At 35.7% G+C, this 14,495-nt stretch overlaps 1 protein-coding gene across 1 annotated transcript in view; it reads left to right on the forward strand.

The window, feature by feature from the left end:
• Positions 1-417: 417 nt before the first annotated feature.
• LOC132283670 (phospholipase D gamma 1-like) overlaps positions 418-14,495 on the forward strand; it is a 28,796-nt gene continuing 14,718 nt past the window's right edge. The window contains exons 1-7 of the mRNA XM_059785671.1: positions 418-1,914; positions 3,950-4,066; positions 8,578-8,772; positions 12,749-13,000; positions 13,105-13,173; positions 13,296-13,443; positions 13,559-13,707. Coding sequence (XP_059641654.1) covers positions 874-1,914; positions 3,950-4,066; positions 8,578-8,772; positions 12,749-13,000; positions 13,105-13,173; positions 13,296-13,443; positions 13,559-13,707 — 1,971 coding nt within the window. The 5' untranslated portion in view covers positions 418-873. The remainder of the gene's footprint in view (positions 1,915-3,949; positions 4,067-8,577; positions 8,773-12,748; positions 13,001-13,104; positions 13,174-13,295; positions 13,444-13,558; positions 13,708-14,495) is intronic.

A 14,495-nucleotide genomic window follows, 5' to 3' on the forward strand; every position in this document is an offset into this window, starting at 1 on the left:
ACATAAATTTAATATATGTAATGAACCACACGATGAGTCAAAATATTTTATATAAATTAAAATATTCCATGTACTAGCAATTATTATGAGATTCTTTGCACCTTTCCAAGTATCACTTGGTCTTCTTAAATGAATCTAGACAAGTCTAGATTAATCTTCCAACATTGTTATCCATTGTTAGTTTTGATGTCTCTTTCCCGCGTTAATTAGAAAGCAAATTCAAGTAAGAGAAAGAAGAAAATTCAAGTAAGAAAGCGCGTTGCGGCATCTGTCTCTCTCATCTACGGACTTGCCATGGTCTCTCTGTAGTTAATTTATGTCCGTCTCTCTCATCGACGACTCTGTAGTTGACTGACTTGGTTGAGTCTTCGTTTCTTCTATACAGATCGATTTTCCATTTGAATATTCATAGACCAGCTCACTTGATAGGACCTTTATAAATGGAAATTTTCAGTTCATTATCATTCACATTCAACTCCATCCTCATTAAGTATCTACATTCTTCATACCCACATTACCTACATTTTCCATTCCCATATTCTCTCATCCATTCAAACCTATCAGATAAGCTTATACCCTTCATTCCAATCCCGTTGACATCCCTAAAAGATTGTCATCAATTTAGTTTAGTCACCTGGGTTGTTTTGTTTCAATTTGAAGTGTGATCGATCATTTCCCGCCTTCTACGAGCTACCTAAACTCAATTCAGTGTCTACAGGAAATGGGTACCCGTCATTCTTTTTGATTTAAAATCTGTTATTGTTGTTTTAAGAGCAATCTCTTGGTTGTACTCTGCTTGTTTGATATAGTTTCATACATCAGCGTATTTCCAAAAAAAAAATTCAAGTGGTGAGGAGTGTTTGGTCTTCTTTTATGGCTAAATTGTTCTCCGAAGGCTCGCTGCATGCTCAGGGTGTACAGCATGTGCCATTTAAGACCTCGGACGGGTCTCTCAAGGTTTTGCTATTACATGGGAATTTAGATATTTGGGTCGAAGAGGCTAAGAACCTTCCTAAAAATGATTTGTCTTTGGAGAAATTCGGGAAGATGTTTTCCGGATTGAGCTGCAAAATTGAAAAACACATCCCTCAAAAGATAGCAACTAATTCACATGTTACAAGTTCAGTATTCAAGGCCAAGAGATTCGGGAAGAAGGTTGCCGGAGTCAGCAGCAAAATTGAAAAGCACATCCCCACAAGTGAAAACCGCATCCCTCACGGGATGAAAACTGATCCATATGTTACAATTTCAGTATCCAATGCTGTTATTGGGAAAACTTTTGTCAAAAATGACGAAGAGAACCCGGTTTGGATGCAGCACTTCTGTCTTCCTGTTGCTCACTATGCTGCAGAGGTGCTCTTTGTTGTTAAAAACAAAAAGCTTGTGGGTTCTGAAACCATCGGCGTTGCTATGGTACCGGTGGAGCAAATATATTCAGGCATAAAAGTTGAAGGTACCTTCCCACTCATTAATTCGAGTGGGAAGCCATATGAGCCTGAAAGTGTCTTGATCATATCAATCCAATACACTCCCATTGATAAAGTGGCCTGGGACCATGTTGGGGTTCCAGATGCCTATTTTCCGCTTAGGAAAGGTGGAAAGGTTACACTTTATCAAGATACCCATGTCCCTGATGAGGGTTGCCTTCCAAATTTGAATCTTGAACATGGTATTCAGTATGAACATGGTGATTGTTGGCGCGACATCTCTGATGCAATAAGTCAGGCCCGCCATTTGGTATACATTACAGGCTGGTCTGTGTACCATAAAGTTAGACTTGTCCGGGGCAAGGACAATGCAACAGATTGCAATTTAGGAGACCTTCTTAAAACCAAGGCACAAGAGAAAGGTGTCAAAGTGCTGCTCCTTTTATGGGATGATCCATCTTCGTTAAGGATTTTCGGTCACATAAGGGTAAGAAACTATTGATTTATTTTTTTATTTTTTTTATTTACAAGTTACACATTTGTTTGGTAAATTAGTAGCTTATTCGATCTGGGTTCTACATATGTTTAGTAAATTATTAGTATATTTTGAAATTAGATAGTGTGCTATCTTTTTTCTCATGTTCATCCTTGAATTATCACTTGGGATGGCACAAATTACAGAATGCAAATATCTCATATTCATTAGATTTAATTCTTAGGTGCATGATTAGGTTATTTACAAAGCAAATGCTTAGTTATCATAACATGGTTGAAAGAACAAGTAAAATTAAATGGCTGTGTTCATATGGCCTTTCCATTGTTTATTAAATTTTTATGCCTCTGCACTTATATATGTTAAAAACTATTGAAAAATGCCAATGACATAGATATGAGTTATCATTATGATATGGCGAGTTATCATTACCTACCAAATAATAAGAAAGAATGGAAGGGAAGTATTGGGCCATCAAACGTGAAAATATGGATTTGGGTCTGAACCCAAAGGCCACTGATGGATCTACATGGTGCTTCCCCCACCTCCCTTCAATTTTTTTAATATTTTCATTTTACATATATAGAATTTTATATTACCCCAACACTTACCCCCGTCAATTTTCTTATATTTTTGTTTTGTATATATAGAAATTTAAAATTCTAAAATTGCCCCCACACTTTTAATCTTTAGTTCCCATTAATCTCTCTCTGATTTGGTGGAAACTCTGTATCTTCATATTTAATCCTCTCTGTTCATATGCTACACCGATCACATCCAAATATTCTTTCTTAATGAAGGATCACAATCTCTAAGCAAGCATGTTGTTGGCTTTTTCTTTAATACCACTTTGTTGATTTTCGCTTTGATACCACTTCGTTGAAAGCAAGTGGATAGACTAGAAGCATACACAACACAATAATATGGAAGAGGAGTTGAGGAAAGGAACACTAAGAAATATACTATATTCTACTCATACCATTTCATCTTCTTCTCCAACTTATTCTCATTCTAGAATGACTGCAATACATGATTATATAGGCCTCACAAACATATGTGTAATCATTATATTTAAATTTCTAATTACACCTATTATTCCCACTAACATGATATTTAGTAAGTATAACTCTCACTAAAATAATCAATTTATCTCAACTCTCACAATCCTTGGTTTTACATAATCTTCACCATCACACTAACTCTCATATACTAATTCTCATTGAGACAATTTATACCCACTAACATACTAAATGCACAATACTTGAAATGACTAATTAAATACTAAAATTCTAAAATCAAATTTATTTTCCAACAAGAAAACCCTAAATAAACCATCCTTGTATACCACAATTAGAAAAATGTGAAGACCGATATTGTAAAGCGTGATTTTAATATTAATTTGGTTTTGTTCAATTATCAATTAGCTTTTTATTTTTATATTTGGAGAACCTAACTGAAAATAATTCAAGTTCACAATAAAACAAAAAGTTTCATTTATTACTTTTTAATTATTCTAAGCATGAACTTTCTAGGTTTGTAGATTCCTAACTGAAATAGGCTTGTTGGAAATTTTTTAATAGTGGTCACTGTAAATGGAACAAGGGATACACTAAAGCATAGACGCACATTTGAATTTGCTTTGTTTAATTGTGTTACTTAAATTTACACAATTTTTTGCTTCGATTTATATGAAAATCTTACTGAATATAAAAATTCACTGATGACAATTGCATAGGTAATAAATGAAAATATTATCAATCAATATTAACTTCTTATATTTATTATTTTGTTAAATCTTATTATCCTTGGTAATTGTCAAGACTTGGTAATTGTCCTTTGAGGCCTTTTATAATGCTTTTTATCGTGGTGTTTCAGTTTTAATGTTTTGTTAATTTTATTAAGTTTAAATTACACTTGTTGTGGAGCTCTATTCGTTAAATGCCATTTCTTCATCAACCTTCTACTTCTGTGCAGCTCAATCTTTTAAGTAAGAAGTTTTTTATTGGTATTATTGCTTTTAAATATGTAGGAGGGAAAAATGCATACCCATGATGAGGAGACTTGTGTTTTTTTCAAACATTCTTTAGTGAAAGTGCTACCTTGCCGCCGTTCTTTTGGAAATGCACATAGCATCGTCAGAAAGCAGGTAAAAAGTACAAATATCTTGTTAATGTTGTGTTGCCCCTTCTTTCCGTGTGTTCTGAGGCATTGCAAAATCTTCTACATTTTGCTACCAAGTTCCTCTAACGAGTTCCTGAAAAAGTAGAATATACAAAAATATATATATTCAGCTATACAGGGTCCTACTAGTTGTCCTAATCGTGGGATAAAGGTTCTTCCATAATTAAAATTCCAACCCATCCTGTTGACTGAGGCATCAGTTTGTACAATTTTGTAACTATCTTCTAATAGTAATACCTATGGTCTCAGACAAAACAATCTATCTCAAAGCAAAGTACACCACCCTTTCTCAGACTCACACCCACTACACTTTGCCAATAACTAATTGCTGAACACCTCAGTCTAGACTCCGCATCCACTTGTTATAGATTCCAGCCTTACTCCTCAATTCTTGTAGACGGGTTGCTGGAAGAACATGATCACTCCGCTATAGGAAAGTCACTGAGAGACAAGGTGTGGGGGATATCTTTACTGCCATGTGTATATTGAAAACCATATACCTACCAGAAATAACAAAAAAAACAGAGGAAAGAGAGAATAACAAATCATGCTATTTAACAAATCATGTACCACACTGGGTGGTAATGGTTAAACAAATCATGTTATTTAACATTGAGTGAAGTATAGCTAAACTAATTTGATATGTCTTACCATGTCACGTCCCATATCCCATGACTCGGTTCGAGAAGAAATAATTAAATAGATAAATAATTAAATAATTAAATAGATAAATAATTAATTAGAGAAAAATCGAAGTCATTCATTTATAGGTGAATACCCATGTAATAATATTGTCCCCACTATTTACCCGTCAATGACCTAAGTAGACCATTCAAAAATAATAATAAGAATAAAAGTAAAATAAAAATAATATGTATATATATATATATATATAAAGAAGGTGATCCTCAACACCGTGCAACATATAGTTGCTCTAGGACAATTTGGACGACCACATGGGAGGAGTGGTCGTACACAGTAGCGATGCCAAAGTCAGTTTACTTGCAAATGACAACAAATCAATTATATCATAATAACACCTAATCATTTCAAAGCCTCATTAATGATATGAATCTAACTTGGATACATATAAACAAACTATATACTGATAATGGGTTTCATGAAAATAAAAACAAAAATAATAGTAATAATAATAATATGCTTAAATATTTAATTAACAATATACATTAGACTATTTAAGTGAACCCATTTAAATACATCATGCAATAATTGTTCAATCTCATCACATAAGTCATGGCCACCATAGCCTCATTACATTCCATAAAGTGAGAAATGAGGATTAATGTTATGAGATTACTTGAGAAGAAATAAAAGAGGTAATTCTATAAGAACTCCAAAAGATAAATGGGTGAGTTCCTAAATCATTTCTGTAACGACCCACTCCACCACATGGTATGATATTGTCCGCTTTGGGTCTGAGCCCGTACGGTTTTGCTCTTGGGCTTCACCCCAAAAGGCCTCGTACCAATTGGAGATAACACACTTACATATAAGCACTTCACCTTTTCTCTACCCAGGCGATGTGGGACTGTGCACCCACAACTCGCCAGTGTGGTAGCCTGAAAGTGTCTCTCGCACCTGCCCACGGCACACTCGCCCACAAGGTCATCACAATCCACCCCCCTTGGAGGCCCGACGTCCCCGTCGGCACACTTCCGGCTGAGTCAGGCTCTGATACCAACTGTAACGACCCACTCCACCACATGGTATGATATTATCCGCTTTGGGCCTGAGCCCGTACGATTTTGCTCTTGGGTTTCACCCCAAAAGGCCTCATACCAATTGGAGGTGAAGCCCAAAAGCAAAACAGTGCGGGCTCAGGCGCAAAGCGGACAATATCATACCATGTGGTGGAGTGGGTCGTTACAATTGGTATCAGAGCCTGACTCAGTCGGAAGTGTACCGACGGGGACGTCGGGCCTCAAAGGGGGGTGGATTGTGATGACCTTATGGGCGGGTGCGAGAGACACTGTCAGGCTACTACACTGGCGAGCTGTGGGTGCATAGTCCCACATCGCCTGGGTAGAGAAGAGGTGAAGTGCTTATATGTAAGTGTGTCATTTCCAATTGGTACAAGGCCTTTTGGGATGAAGCCCAAGAGCAAAACCGTGCGGGCTCAGACCCAAAGCGGACAATATCATACCATGTGGTGGAGTGGGTCGTTACAAATGGTATCAGAGCCTAACTCAGCCGGAAGTGTGCCGACGAGGACGTCGGGCCTCCAAGGGGGGTGGATTATGATGACCTTGTGGGCGGGTGTGCCGTGGGCGGGTGCGAGAGACACTGTTAGGCTACCACACTGGCGAGCTATGGGTGCACAGTCCCACATCACCTAGGTAGAGGAAAGGTGAAGTGCTTATATGTAAGTGTGTCATCTCCAATTGGTATGAGGCCTTTTGGGGTAAAGCTCAAAAGCAAAACCGTGAGGGCTCAGGCCCAAAGCGGACAATATCATACCATGTGGTGGAATGGGTCATTACAATTTCCCTCCTCTAAAAGAATATTACAAACATGTGTCATCAAATACATTATCCACATACACGTTGAGTCAAAATATAAGTCCAAAAGTAAGCTACACAATGGATGTCACAATTATCACAAATAGCTCGAAAATGTTGTCATGGTCCCAATCAAGCTAGGGATGAGGAACCTCCTCTTGGGCAATGCCCTTTCCTGAAAAATATAAGAATCAACGGGGCGAGTAACGAATTGCTTCATACGTAGGAATGTTTCATGAATATAAACTAGGTTTCTTAAAATTTTACAAACATTGCATGGCCATATAATACAAGGGACATGCTCCCTAATGTCTAGTCTCAAGGGAAAACTGAATAGGAACATCTTAGTGTAGCATAAATAATATTAATCCGTTTATTAAGACAAGCATAAATTATATAGTGTAATGTACATAAATCCATAAGTTGCAATAACACATAAATGCCAACTTGAAAATAAAAGTTGAAATCAAGTAATGAGATAACTCAGAACACACCTACACTACCGGTCACATAGACATGCTATGCGCCTAAATAAAAATAGTCGTTCTTGGATTACTAGTCCGCCGGAAACTAACTGATTAGCCAATATAAAGTGGGGAAACTCATGTTTCGCCCGTGAGCACCAAACCTTCGCATTCTCAAAGTAACAACCCCTGAGTATTTCCCAAAATCAACAAACAAGCCCAAAAAATAATCCATATACCATGATATGCCCAAATTGCACTTCTCATGCGCACATAAATTATACTAATCACACAATCCATGTCCTATTGTCCAAATCACTATAATGGCACACTCTTTGATGCAATGTCAACAAATTGGGCATTTTGAAGTCATGTGATTTCATGTTGTTATTATATCAAATTTCAAGTATATAAAAGTTTAATATCATCATAGAAATATATATCTTCAAAGTTAACCCTCATAAGGTAACAAAAACATTATAATTTCATGAACAATCACAATATGTAAGGCACTTTAATTGCAAGTAATTGTACACACTAAAATCTAACACTTTAATAAACATCAATAATATCAAAAATGAAACAAATAACATGTTACACATGAAAATTAACATAAGAACTCAATAAAACATTATGGACATGTAATTAATCATTATATAAGCTCTCTAATCCAACCCACACACACAAGTGTATACATAACTCACACAATGATCATAAAATTCCAAGAACTCCTAGGTTATAAGCATGATACATCCCTACCTCAAGCTAGAAGCAAACCCTAGCTACTCCAAAGGAAAAATATGCTCCAAATCCAAAATTGATTGAGGGGTTTTGTTCCTCTCCTAGTCCCCGTCAACTTCCCTTTTATGGAAAGCTCAAAACCTCAAAAGTTGGAGGTGAAATGGTGGAAAAATGGTTGAAATAAAATGAAAAAAAGAAAGAAAAAGAATGGGATAGAGAAGAGAGAGCGTCGGTGGAGTAGGAGAAATGAGAGGATTTTGGCTTATTTTACACTTTCTCTCTCTATACACACATGTACATATCACACACATTCTCATCCACACATATCTCATCAATTAGTCAACCTAGACCCCACAACATAACAAAATGCAATTAAAAATAAATATAAAAGGAAAAAATAATAATAATAAAACTTGGTCATCACATACCATAAGCTGAGAAAAGTTTGACTCATCTTATTGTATGTTGTATTCATGTTAGTTCCTTTTTCAATTTGGTACACTACAGTAGCGCAGAGACTTATACTTTATTTAATTGCATTACTTATAGTTTGTTACCAAGATGCCTGTTTAAATAAAAATTTGGAATTTACTAAAACAGAACTTGTTTTGATGTTGGTAGCTTAATTTTCACCTGCACTAAACTTAATTGTTTGCCCTAAAGGCGTTCCTTGATATATAGTAGTATATCTATAATTTCCAGATTTAGTATCTGCTATCTATGAACCTTTCTTGTTGATTTTCTGTTATCAGGAATTAGGAAAAATCTACAGCCATCACCAGAAAACTGTGATTGTGGATGCTGATGCAGGTCATGGCAAGAGAAAGATCATAGCATTTCTTGGAGGTCTCGATCTAGCGATGGGTCGATATGATACTCCAAAACACCCTATTTTAAGCACATTACAAACTGTGCACAAAGATGACTACCATAATCTTACTTTCAAGGTAATCATTTTATCAATGTTCTTTATCACTGTTGGATTTTATTCAGTTGCTCTTTCTCTTTTCTTTTTTTATTCTTCTCTTTTATCTAGTTCTGATGTATCTAATAAGCTCCATCAGTATAATGCATGATTATGCTAACTATGAAACATGCAAAGGGCATACTCCCTATTGCATGTACAAAGGATTTGCAATTATTTGAAAATTTACTTGAGGCTTTCCTAATAATTGACTATAATATTAGTTGTATAATTATTGCTAGCTTCTTCGAATAATAATTAATATTCCATGTGTTTGATATTGAAGAGAAATTTATCTGTTTCCAAATTGTTCAGTTTAATCTTGTTGATTTGATAGTCTGTTTTATGTGTTAAGAAACCTCAGTCATAACAGTCAGTAACTTAAGAATTAACACACGAGATTAAAAGGGATGGGTGTTTACCAATATTTTTTTTTTTTTTTTTTTTTTTTTTTGGTTTTAGTTTATTTTCCAATGTTTGGCCAAAAAGAAAATGAAAAAGTCATGATTATTGGCTGCCATTTGGTTCTATACATCAGCTATATGGAAATAGAAATCTGGGATGCCTAGAACTGCCAAAGAGTTAAGGATATTCTATACAATGTGCAATGGAGATGGTGCAAACAATTCCTTGTTTGGGAGATGGCACCCAAGAGGAATCGAACCTTAGACATGACCCCCTCTCCCAAACAAGGAATTATTTGCACCCAAAAGGAATCGAACCTGAGACATGATATTTCTTGAGGCACCAGGGCCAAGTTCTTACCCACCTAAGCCAACCCCTTGGGTTTATTAAATGGATTCCTTCTACATGATCCTTTTCTACTTCTTCTGCATGGAAAATGCTTATGGTTTCCTAGGCATATTCCCATATTTAGTTTCATCTTGTGGTTGGCAATACTTTTAAAGCTCAGTACTCAGGATCACGTGTTTAATCATGGCATTATATTCTCTATGTCTTGTCACTTTTATAGATGATCATAATCACCTTTTCTTCTCTTGCTCCTTATTAGAAATATGTCTAAAATTCATTTATGACATGGCAAAAATCTTTTGGCTAAAGAAGTATGATGGTGAAGCTTCCAAATTAGCTTCCTTTGGAAGCTTTGAAATTCTTGGGCAACAAGAATGATTCTTGGGCAACTAGTGTCATTTGGCTTCCAAATGAAGCTTTGAAATATACTTGGACACCAAGTATTTTGGGGTTATATATAGCCTTGCACACATTTGATGAAAGGCATCCGAGAGGCATCCAAGAGTAAGACAATATTCGGATCAAGAGAGTATATTGGTTTTGTGTGTGTGAGAAAATCCTTTTGTGTGTACAATCTTCAAGAGAGAGTTGAAGTTTGTATTTGGGTGGGTTTTTCTCTTTGTGTAAACCATATACTATTTGGGGTATTTCTTGAGTGTTGAGTGAGTCTTCTTTGTTGGTGAGTAAATGGTGTGAGAAGAGAGATTATTGTGAGGAAGAACCAAAACGTTCTTCAATTTATAATCTTCTTCTTTATTGTGATACGAATCATCATCGTCCGTGAACGTAATCCTATTTGTAAGGGTGAACCACGTATAAATCCTTATCTCGTTTGTGTGTGCCTATTTATTTTCTTGTCATTATTGTTCTCTTGTTCTCATAAACTCTTATTCGATCCTTATTACATAACAAACTGGTATCAGAGCTCTCGGTTCGTATATTGTGTACAGATACTATTCGGGTACTGTTCACAAATTCGGTATTATTCACCGAGAAATTTTTTGGGGAGTTTTTTGAGATGTCAACAAAATACGAGATTGGGAAATTTAATGGCAAGATTAGTTTCAGTCTTTGGAGCATTAAGATGCGGGCCTGCTCACTCAGCAAGAGATTGGTAAAGGAAAAGATAGAAAGAGGAGTTACGATCCTGGTTCTCAAAAGGGTTGTGAGGGGACTACACAACATGGTGGGAGAAAGAAATTCGTTTTCAGATGGCAACCGAAATTGCAGCAGTCCTTACAGGGAGGCAAACCCATGAGGACAGGTGTGATATTGAATTGCAATAATCTTAGTGGCAATGAGAAAGTCCATTCGAGTGCCATTAAGATGTGTGGGAAGCAAGTAGTTGGTCACAATAGAGATGCAAGGAAAAGTCAAGGATGTCCTATTCTCCACAAGGGTGAGAAGATGACTTTTTATTACCAACCGGTGGTTAGTGGGCGGTTGGAGAAGGTTGCTGAAGGAGATGTCAAGCTTGGAATTTTTGAGGGTGTCTTTGATAAGCGTTTAAAGTTTGACAGAAATACTAAAGGTATGCTTGTGGCTGCGCAAGACATGCGTGGGTTGGAGATGATGATGGCATTATTTTTATTACTCACATTGTGTTGAAGAAAGACTCTTTATGATGTTGTCTTATCTTTTCTGCTAAGGCAGAGAAATTTTTCTAAGGATGGAGTTTTGTGGCTTATTCGAAATTTTTGCCAAGGTGGAGAATTTTAGTCAAGGTGGAGATTTGTTAGAAATATGTCTAAAACTCATTTATGACATGGCAAAAATCTTTTGGCTAAAGAAGTGTGATGGTGAAGCTTCCAAATTAGCTTCCTTTGGAAGCTTTGAAATTCTTGGGCAACAAGAATAATTCTTGGGCAGCAAGTGTCATTTGGCTTCCAAATGAAGCTTTGAAATATACTTGGACACCAAGTATTTTTGGGCTATATATAGCCTTGCACACATTTGATGAAAGTCATCCGAGAGGCATCTAAGAGTAAGACAATATTTGGATCAAGAGAGTATATTGGTTTTGTGTGTGTGAGAAAAAAATTTTGTGTGTACAATCTTCAAGAGAGAGTTGAAGTTTGTATTTGGCTGGGTTTTTCTCTTTGTGTAAACCATATACTATTTAGGGTATTTCTTGAGTGTTGAGTGAGTCTTCTTTATTGGTGAGTGAGTGGTGTGAGAAGAGAGATTATTGTGAGGAAGAACCAAAACGTTCTTCAGTTTGTAATCTTCTTCTTTATAGTGATACGAATCATCATCGTCAAACGTAACCCTATTTGTGAGGGTGAACCATGTATAAATCCTTATCTCGTTTGTGTGTGCCTATTTATTATCTTGTTATTATTTTTCTCTTGTTCTCATACACTCCTATTCGATCCTTATTTCATAACACTCCTCTACATTTATGGTATGGTATTTTGTTCTCTCTAAATGTGACTTCCAAGTTCATCATCTCAATCTTCATTCTTGGAGCAGTGTAGTCAATTGGGCTCATATACATCCTTTAAAGGGATCACTCTCAGAGCTATTATCTTGAAACTACTTTTCTCTTACTCCTGTCTATTATATTTGGATTGAAAGGAACAATAGATTCTTTACTCATGATTGCTTTTATCTCCAAGATTTCTAATGCTGCGAGATTAAGGATTTCTTCTCTGAATGGGTTTCCTGCTACTACTACAAATAAGCACATTCAACTGGTCTGGCAACTTCCAGAGTCTATTTTTTATTGATGTCTCCGGGTTTCTTGGCTTTCGATGGCAGTTTGCTACCCTGGTTCTCTCAGTTCAGTTACTGGAGCAATGCTGCTGGACTTGTGTTTACTGAAGCTGAGTTTGATTTCTAAAATGCTGCTACTGATTGAGGCTTGATTTTCGTTAGATGTTGTTTTGGCAGTTGTTTAGCTTTCTTCTAGTTTGCTGGGTTTTATTCTAGTTTGGTGGTTTCATTAGATGTTGTTCTAAGCTTTCTCTTAGGCTGTGTTTGTAAGTTTCTTTCTTTCTTTCGATGTACTCTGTTGGTCTAGCTTGGCCTTGTTGGTTCTTCTAATAATATGCTCATTTACTAACAAAAAAAAGAAAAACATTGAAAAAGACGAGAATTTTTTTTTTTAAAAGGAAGTTTTTGCCTCAACCACTTTAGTAAATGTGAAAATAATTGTTTACTCTTTCAATTTTCTTCTCCTCAAATTTGTGTTGCTACTTGAACAGAAGCCTGCTGTTGGTTGTCCAAGACAACCGTGGCATGATTTACACTGCCGAATTGATGGTCCGGCAGCATATGATATCCTCAACAACTTTGAGCAGCGTTGGTTAAAGGCCTCAATACCTAGTGGACTACGAAAAGTAATAGTATCATCACATAATGATTCATTACTTAAAACTGAAAGTATTTCTGATATCTTAGGAATGGACGATGTGCTTCGCCTGAGAGAGGATGATCCTGAGGCTTGGCATGTCCAGGTATGTTAGTTTTTTCAAAAAAATATGTTAGTAGATGTTCTAATTCAATACTCGTTTTACTTTTACTAGTCTAGTTTACTTGACTAATTTCCTCAAAACTTTAGGTTTTTCGTTCAATTGACTCCAACTCGGTTAAGGGGTTTCCAGAAGACCCAAAAGATGCAACAGAAATGGTCAGAAACAATTTGGGGGTTTTTAGTTTCTTTTATTATTATTTTTTAATGATTGTAGAATCATTCTTATTTATAAGATGGTTAATTAGCTAATTTCTATGTGCATTGTTAATTTGTAACAGAACCTGGTATGTGGTAAGAATGTACTGATAGACATGAGTATCCATACAGCATATGTAAAGGCAATTCGTGATGCCAAACATTTCATTTATATTGAGAACCAGTACTTCCTTGGGTCGTCATATAACTGGACTAATCACCAAGACTTGGGTGAGGAACTCCTTCCTGTCCTCTTTACACGCTCTGTTCTAAGAATCTAAGTTTTTCTCTCTCACAAAGTCAGTGTAACTGATTGATGATTAAAATACTCCATTTGCATATGCAGGTGCAAACAATTTAATTCCGATGGAAATTGCTCTCAAAATTGCTAACAAAATTAGAGCAGACGAGAGGTTTTCAGCCTATATTGTCATCCCAATGTGGCCAGAGGGTGATCCTACAAGTTGTGTTACTCAACAAATTCTCTATTGGCAGGTACACTTTAACTACTTTTTCGATTGCTTTATGTGAAAATAAATTGAACAGTTATCATACCAGATTATATAATATTAATCTGAAAAAGGTTTAACTCAAGTTCTTATATTGTAATAGTTTAGGATTTGTGCAAATGTTTATTTTTAATCATCCTCATAAGCAATAATAGCTAAAGAAGTATTTAGAACTCCCCAGAAGATTGAATCACTGCATCATCTTTCACATCTCATTTTTGTAATCATTGAGAATGAGACCACCATAGAATGTTAGATGCAACCACAGGATTGTCTGGGGTTTCTTAACCTCTCTTGGAGAATGAATCGAGCAGTTAATTCCTAGACGAACACATAATTACCCACATACATTGCTTTAATAGGGATAAAACAAACTTAGCAATGGAACAGTGCTGAATGGTAAATATACATTAAATGTGAAATTCTTAAAAAGAAATGCTTCCTACACACCACGGCACATAAATATTTTAAAATTTATAAAATTAAATGAAAGGACACCACAAATCAAGCAATCTTTTGGTTGAACAAAAGATGGGTACAAGTCTGAAACTTACATGTAGAAGGAAGAAATAAAGAATAATAGAATAAGGAGAAGGATAAGAAGAGAGAAGAATGAATTCTTCATTAATTTTTCAAATAATATTATACATATATATAAAACATAAAGATATTAATAAAAAAAAATTAAAAATAAAACCAGTTCTTAATCTACATTAGTATGGAATTATAATCTGATTTTATGTCCATTTTAGCAATGACTCCCACTTTATCTAA

Source organism: Cornus florida, unplaced genomic scaffold (assembly GCF_030987335.1).
Source record: "Cornus florida cultivar Cherokee Brave unplaced genomic scaffold, ASM3098733v1 CherokeeBrave_3.0.0_Hap2_Chr11, whole genome shotgun sequence".
In the NCBI taxonomy this organism is placed as follows: Eukaryota; Viridiplantae; Streptophyta; class Magnoliopsida; order Cornales; family Cornaceae; genus Cornus; species Cornus florida.